Here is an 8,548-nt window from a genome sequence, read left to right as displayed (position 1 = left end):
GGGGCTACAAGCCAGATGCTGTTCAAGATGCTCCACCCATGGGCCAAGCCCCCCTCTTGGCTCTACAGGGCTCAGGGGCCAGGGTCAAGGGTGCTTTCACCTCCTCAAGGCACCTGGGCTGAGCACCTGGGCAGTGGGAGGTGGAACTCAACCTGAGGCTTAGACCCCGTGAAGGCTTGGCTGTCTTAGGTCCTCCCTACGTGATCTTTTGCGCTTACAGCGCTGGGGAGGAGCTGGATGTGCGTAAAAAACCGCACCTTCCCCAGCGCTTTGGCCAAAACTGCTGGGTGAGGTCCCGAAGGTCAGGAACCCTCCCGGTTCCTCTCCCTGCGAGCTCCCAACACCGAGGAATCCAGACTATAGGTCTTCATTTCCCAGAGGCCCAGCCCCTCTATCCCCAATCTTGCCCCGCATAGAAAAGGCAGCTCCAAATTTACAAGTGCTCACTTCCTCCCAATGTCAAGGAGAAAAGAGAAGCAATCGGTTGGAAATCATCTCTGGGTTCTTAAATCCTCTACAGAGTAATGTCCTTTACCTCCCCTTCATTGGGGACTTGTTTGCCTTAGGGAAGCCTCGCCGATCTGGAAAGCACGTTTGGAGCCCACTGATGCTCTCTGGTAGGGAGCTTCCCTAAAGGTGCCTGCCTCCCCGGTGTTCTCAGCCACGCAGAGGTGTTCCTCCTCCCCTGCCTCCCCTCACCCCCAGACATCTTTTGCCATCATTTCATCCACCCCTGTACAAAGCTTGGTGCCCCCAGCCCCGCCTGGCGCAGCGCCCCCTCTCTGGGCTGCGCTCCGCGGGGAGAACCGACAGGGGCGCGCAGAGCTCTTGCACTGCCTGTGCTTGCTGTGCCTGGGGAATTGGGCTGTGGGCGAGGCGGTCCGGGCTGCCCTTTATCGCTCCCTGGGCTCGTCTTTTGAAACTTTATCAGGGAGTCTCGCCACTCGCAGCAGACGCGAGCGAGCAGGGGGCGGGGGCGCGGCGAGGCGCCGGCAGCCGTGACGAGGCGCTCCCGGCGCTGAGCGCTTCTGCTGGGGCACGCATGGCGCCCGCACACGGAGTCTGACCTGATGCGGACTCAAGGGGATTAATATGAACGCCCGTCTCGGTGGAATTTGGCTCTGGCTCCCTCTGCTCTTGACCTGGCTCACCCCTGAGGTCAGCTCTTCATGGTGGTAAGTCCATGCATATCAACGGGGAGTGGATTTTTGGGAAATGGGAGTGGGGACCACACTGGTCACACAGACCTCTCCAGTCGATGCTTCCCTGCAACCGTGGCAGTTGTGGATTCGGCCTGAGCCCCCACTGCTGCCCTCTTATTGCTCCCTCCTTCGCTTTTCTGGAAACCCATTTCGGCTTTGACAACTCCAAAGAATCACATGCCCCCTCGAATAAGATCCCTAATGTTTGATTATTTGGATACAGCTGAGCTAGCGACAGCAAAATCGGCCAATTTCTTATCTTAGCGAGTCTCTTGCTCTAGCAAAGGCGTGTGTGTGTGTGTGTGTGTGTGTGTGTGTACTTCATCTTGAAAACTACAACCTCCCCCCCTCATACCGCGTCCTCAAAAAACTGCCTTAAGATAAACCAATTCAGTCAGTCAAGGATTGTAGAGTCCAAAGCCTGTGATTTTGTGTTATTTCCCGTCCTTCCACATTCCTGATGTTTCACCCAGCAAGGCAGAAGAACATGTTGCTGCCTCCAGGTAGAGACTATCACCTTGATGCAAACTACTAACCCTAAGGTATCTAAGACATTATGCTGTTCAAAACTGTCACCTTGAGAGTCTTTTGTTGTTCAGTTGATATGCTGATCTGTGATTTATTTATTTTGCATAATGATGGAATGTTGAATGGTAACAGGTCTTAGCATCATTAAAAGTACTAGATTCCCGCCCCATCCAGACTCTTCCCTATCTTTCCACTTGCTGATCTTGGAAAGAGATGGAATTGAGAACTGTAACTTCCGTGCACCTGAAAGTTTCATAACAGACATTAAAATAATGATTCAGAAAGATTGGTTATCATGGGCTATTTTCTAGACTTTGGCAACAGTAAGGAATGTCAGCCAAATGAAATGCTAAAGAAGAGAACATTTTAGGAAGACACTGGAGCTCTTCAAAGGAGCAGGGAGAAGTACTGATGAGAAGGCGGTTCAATTCCTTTTTAAGCTCATTCTGAACACTAAGACATTTAGCCTTGACATTGCTGACATAAGATCAAAGATTGATTTATCAGACTGACCATTTTTCAATAAAATGACCATTTCTGTTTCCATGAGTGTATAAACATTATTTATTGCTCAGGCATTTTGTCACATTGTCTCTCAGCTGTCACTTATATATATTTTTTGGAAGTCACAGCTGTAACGATTTTATGATCATATAAAATAATGAAAATACAAGAAAAAGACATTCTCCTTGTTTGATCGCTTCAAAAGACACCTATGGCAGCTTGGGTTTATATAAAAGGTACCTTTCTAAACATTTCACAACTAATAGAGAACATCTGGGTAGAGATGATGATGTAATTTTTTGTTAAAGTTTCTTTTCAAAAAGTACTTTATGGAGCTATAACACTGTTTGCTTCTTCCAAACATTTAGTGTCCTTAATAACAATACAAAGAACTTTTTTTTTCCCCTAGGTTTTCTATGCAAGCCAAAGAGAGCTAGAAAATGGAAATATTTAAAGAGTTTTTTTTAGTAAGGAAAGAGTGGCATGTGTGTGAGCACAGTATGACATAAGAACCCAGCAGGTGTTGATTAGACAGATATAGATGGTTTATTAGACATTAGGTCAAATGAATAGAGCAAGGAGGTTTTAAAGATCAGCTTCTCCCAGAGCCAAGTCCAGACACACTGGTCACTGAGAGTAAAGCCTTCTTGGAAGAAGTTCTGATGTGTTCTTCCCAAGACACACTGCCTCTCCCCGACTCTGCTTTCAGCTTCCCAACTACAGACCTTGCCTCTGTGACCCTGCCCTGAGCATCATCTGATGGTCCCTGCTTCCTGTCCAAGAGACAGTCACCACTTCATTTGGGGGTGTCTTCCACATCACTCACCACACTTCTCTTGCCTGCTTTCCTACTGATGATAATTAAGTAGTCCTTGCTTTTCAATATTACCAAAAGAATAAGGAATCCATATTTAAACCCTGATTTACTAGGGAACACTGAGCCTCGCCTAGCTGTTTATGTTGTGCTCACTTCTGTGTTGATCCCCCACAGGTACATGAGAGCTACAGGTGGTTCCTCCAGGGTGATGTGTGACAATGTGCCAGGCCTGGTGAGCCGCCAGCGGCAGCTGTGCCACCGACACCCAGATGTGATGCGTGCCATTGGCCTGGGTGTGGCTGAGTGGACAGCAGAGTGCCAGCACCAGTTCCGCCAGCACCGCTGGAACTGCAACACCCTGGATAGGGATCACAGCCTCTTCGGCAGGGTCCTGCTTCGAAGTAAGTTCATTCCCCACTCCTGCCTTAGCCCTGCTTCATGGACTTCTCCTTACACACCCCTGCCCTCACTTGGTCTTTCAAAGGTCCTGCTCATCTTTTTCTGCATCCTGTTTAGTCAGTTTGGTGCTGTCTAATTTTACAGATGAGGCCTGGAGAAATCAAGGAACTTGTCTAAAGCCTTATGGATGCCAGTCCTAATGTAGGAATAGAGTACCTCAGGCAATAGCCTTTTTACTCTTTATTATTTCAACCCTGCCTGTCCCTCCAGGTTCAGATTTTGTCTCCAGAAGGAAAGTGGCAGCCACAGGACTCTTTTCACTTCTGTCCTTAACTTTCAGAATTTGAACTTTCAGGATTTGAATTTTGAGCAGGTCAGGGTCGAATGCTCAAATCTTGTATTAGCCAAAGATTGTCATCATTACAAAAAATACGTATTGAAAATGTCTTTTAGAAACAAAGACAAATCACACCTCACCACTTTTTGATCTTTCAATTTGGCTACTCAGACTTGCATTGCTCTGTATCCAAATTAGACATTATTTTCAATAGGTTGTCTATTCCATAAGGGAAGAGACTAGCTTGTATTCCTGGTGCCTTGCTTGGAGCAATACACATTGTAGGCCCCACTCATTCATTACAGTGAATGACTGGATGAACTTGTAGTAAGCACCTGTTATTTTCCAGCTACATACAATTTTTTTATGGAAGATCATGAATAAATAAATTTATTTTTCCTTGGTAGGAAACTTAGACATTATCTAATTACAAAATAAACTTCTTCAGACTTCCAATATTGAAAGTAGCTCACTAGCTAGTACACAACCAGAGAACAAACACTAGATGCAAATCAGATTTTACATCTAAATTTACCCATCTATTAACCTGGCATTATGAGTATTCTCCAGGAAATAGCACAGCTCATTTACTATTGGGAAATCAGACTGAAAACATGAAAGGTTACATGCAAACCCCAGCAAAAGGGAACTTTACACTTGTTTTTGCCCACCCTCACCCCCATTCCTAAGAAATTCATCTGGGCTGTGCACTTGGTAATGCTTAACACAGGGTGTTTCTATCATGTAATCATCACAGCCCCAGGGTTTTATGAGGCCAAATGCATAACTGAATGTCTCTAAAATCCCCCAAGGGCGTAGTACTCTCACTCTTAGAGTATCCCTAAAGTTAATTTACTGCGATATTCTGCAATTTTATTCTCTAGTTTAAGAACTATATTCTTCTGCATTCCTTTTGGAGTTTCGATATGACATCGCACATTTTTGAAAGGATAATAGTAAATTTCAGCTTCATGGAATTTTAATACTTCACCTAGATTAGCTCACCAGTGAATCAATTGAAGTGCTAGGCCTTGTCAAAAAGAATTTGCAAATATCTAGAACAAGTCCTCTTGTAATATATTATTTTCAGGGTCTAAATGTTTAAGATGCATGAGATTTTTCATTTTCAAAGTGCTCCACAACCATTGTTCAATGATTTCTAATTGAATGCACTTCTTCTTTATAAAATGATCACTTCTCACTTTTAGATCCATTAAGATGTCTCTATATAAGAAAAAAAAAAACAAACCTCTTTCTATCACAAATCAGAGAAAGCAATTTTGATTTGTGATCCCAAAGATGGTATTTCTGCCAAAGCTGGGGATTCATTCATAAACTACTTTGTAGAGCTGCTGAGAGAGACAAGGTGAGAATTGGAGGCAATGGATCTACTCTGACCTACTCTAAGGCCTCTGGAACACAAGAGACTTCAACTTGTGTCTCCTCCTTCAGAGGAGGCTAGATACTTTTCCAAAATACTCAGAACTCAGAACCTTCAGCCACAGAGTTTCTTTCCATTCTTCACTGAAGGCCAGACTCCTTTCCGGAATGTATGCAAACTTCTGTGACTGTCAATGAGGTTTTGTGTTGGTTGTGGGAGGACTGAATTTGGCCTAAAGCAGCTGATCTTGGAAATAATCATGAAATTCCAATGAGGCTATCCAAAGATTTTTTTTTACTATTAATTGCTTGGAGGGAAATTTACATCTAAGAGCTATGAAGAACTCTTCTCTGGAAACCTAAATGTGCTCCCAGATGAATAGGAAAGGCAAAGGGCAGCACCATTATAGGGAGAACATGAGAGTTACTAAAATATCCCATGACCATGGAAAATGGAGAACTTTCACCTCTTTTGCTGTAGAGAGTTAGAGTAGGATGAAACAATTTTTAGGAATATTTGTGATTTATTCTTTCAACAGACAGTTACTAGTCATGGGCAGAGAAAACCCAAACATTTTCTTAGAAGAATATACCTCCAGAAATCTAGAACAGGCCTCAAGAAACAAAAGGTGATTAGGTCTCATCCTTATAAATTAAAAAAAAAAAAAAACCAAAACATCAGAACAAAAATTGTAAAACAGAGTAGAACAACCAACCCATGATCTTCCAGAAACTCCAGTTTCTAGTGTTTGTCTTACCAGGGAATAATCTCCCAACCCAAACAAAAACTGTGCCTATGCACTTAATAGACATTGTGTGATTTATCTTAACCCCCAAATAAGAGAAACTTCAATAGTGACACATGAAGAAGTACAAATATCACCATTTATATTTGGATTTTGTTGTGCTTTGTGATGGCCTTACAAAGAATCATTTTTTTCCCCTTAAGAAGAGGCCCAGATCAAAATTTGTTTTGTTACAAAGCCAACTCTTGAAATGTGCTACTATTTCACACATAGCATTTTAGTGATTCATCCAAAACACTTAACTGAAAACATCTTAAGGCCATATCTACATCTGGAGGTAAAACGAAAAGTCGAGTCAATGTGCTAAATTTTTATTTAAATAAATAAAAAACCCTAACCATTTAGTAATATATTTGAGTAATAAATTATAAGATATTCAGAAAAGTGATAATTTTCCTTTTGTAATTATTTCTAAAATGTATCAGATTGTGATTTTTTTTTTCCTTTTAACCAACAAGTTAACGTGATTTTTTGCAGGTTATGTGAGAATGAACTTTGTTCCTAGAAAGTATATCTCTAACTGCTTTTAAAATACTGTCTGGTCACTAATATAGGCTCATCTACAGCTTTCATTCCTTTCCCCTAAAAGACTACTTCCTAAGACTTCTTTTCTCCTTAAAAAAATAAGAACAGTGTTAAATATATATAGGAATTTCCCCCCTATTAGTGTCTCTAAACATGGACACCATACTCTAAATACAAAACCAAACTTCAGAAGATAACTGGGGGTAACTATAAACAAGGTATTTTCCTAAACTTTAAAATGGATATAATACAAATTTTAAGTATTCAAAAGCTACTACATGAATTAAGCCACATTTGCGTCTATTAGTCACCTTTTAAACACAACAACTCAGTTCCACTTAGAATATCTGCAATCCCTATAATGTGAGCTGAGACCCTTTAAAACAGCTCCCAGGACCATACATTCCTCTCTGGAGAACACAACCTGCTACCTATGGCAAATATTCCTCTAATTGATTTTACCTAGCTATAGGGCACGACGGATTCCTTTTTTGATGGTTAGAGGTTTGGGGGAGATATTTTCTGAAGGCTGAGGTAAGTGCCATTTAATAGGCTGTAGGTATGTTTTCCTTATTTTTAATAACGAGACTAGCAGAGCAAATATTGCAAGGGATGTATAATAAATTTTAGCACTGAATGACAAACGGAAACAAGTAGGGCTTCGATGCGAAAAGGTGGTTTGTTCTCCCAGCTGTGTGGTTCAAAAAGTCACACTCGTCTTGACATATTGAATCACCAAATGCTTCTCTGCTTTTTGCCTAGCATTGGCATTAGTTCATCCAGCTTCTATTTTGATTGTTAATATATTTGCTGCAGAACCATTAATAAAAAGGCATGCTAATAACAATGAAATACAGCTCCACTTGAAAAACGAGGTGCACACAGACCCTAAAGAGCCTTATATCTGTCACTATACCACAACACGGTGTTATGAGTTACTACAGATTATTAAAATAATTTAATGTAGTTATTGCACTGAAATATGTCCCTTTCAGCCTGTAAGTGAAAGTAGCCTGCTCTCTAATAAAGAACAATTCTAAGAAAGTACCCCAAAGGGTTCTTGCCCAAGTCTAATTATAAGCGGTAAATTTGTTTCCTTCCAGAAAAACCAAAGAAAAGCTTTTCACTCTCTTTTACCCAATACCAGTGATTAGTGCAGGTGTTCCAGAAGAAAGTAAATTCACCTTAATAGTTAGACATAGTATGTAACTCGAGGATATTGCATATTGCCTTCAACAATCTCTCAATTACTTGTGAAAGTTGATGTCAAGCCAAAGCTCTCCAGTGTTAACACCAGGGGCTGGTTACTGCCTGAATTCTCTTCCTACTTCAGCCCCCATTTCTTTGAATTCAGTATTTCAGTGTCTGTAATTTAAAAGCACATGGGTGTCCTCAGTAGGGCCTGGAGGTTTGGAAGGGTTTTGTTCAGATTTGTTTTGCCTTGGCTGACCTTGAACTCCTGGCATCCCAACTCAGCCTCTGGTGTAGCTGAGATAATCATGGGCCACCACACCCATCTCAGAAGGTTTTTGCCCCCAGGGAAGCTGTGATATCCTGAATACCAAATTACTGATTGAATGATAGAATTGTATAATTCACACTGTATTTTATGAATGAAGAAACTAAGGCAATAGATGCCACACTCCACTCTTCTAGGACATTTAGGGTTCAAGGTGAATGTTGGGCATGTATGCAGACAAAATTCATTAAAACCAGAAGCTGGGTGAGGCCTTCTTTTTTTATATATATATATATATATATATATAATTTGTATTCAAGAAGAGTGTCCTGACAGATGTCTAAATTGAAGATGGAGATTATTCATATTTAAAAAGAGCCTTGCATTTCTCTGACAGCTAGAGATGTTGAGCATTTTTTCATGTACTTGTTGATTGACTGTATGTCCTCCTCTGAGAAGTGTCTGTTCAGGTCCTTGGCCCATTTGTTGATTGGGTTGTTTGTTCTCTTATTGTCTAATTTTTTGAGTTCTTTGTATACTCTGGATATTAGGGCTCTATCTGAAGTGTGAGGAGTAAAGATTTGTTCCCAG

The 8,548-nt window shown here is 41.5% G+C and overlaps 1 protein-coding gene across 1 annotated transcript in view; it reads left to right on the top strand.

The window, feature by feature from the left end:
• The first annotated feature begins 290 nt into the window (after positions 1–290).
• Positions 291–8,548, top strand: part of Wnt2 (Wnt family member 2) — a 43,038-nt gene continuing 34,780 nt past the window's right edge. Inside the window, exons 1-2 of the mRNA XM_015488274.2 lie at positions 291–1,175; positions 3,226–3,452. Coding sequence (XP_015343760.1) covers positions 1,093–1,175; positions 3,226–3,452 — 310 coding nt within the window. The 5' untranslated portion in view covers positions 291–1,092. The remainder of the gene's footprint in view (positions 1,176–3,225; positions 3,453–8,548) is intronic.

Source organism: Marmota marmota, unplaced genomic scaffold (genome assembly GCF_001458135.2).
Source record: "Marmota marmota marmota unplaced genomic scaffold, marMar, whole genome shotgun sequence".
In the NCBI taxonomy this organism is placed as follows: Eukaryota; Metazoa; Chordata; class Mammalia; order Rodentia; family Sciuridae; genus Marmota; species Marmota marmota.
The sequence above is the reverse complement of the archived record's forward strand: the minus strand, read 5'-3'. Positions and strand labels throughout refer to the sequence as shown.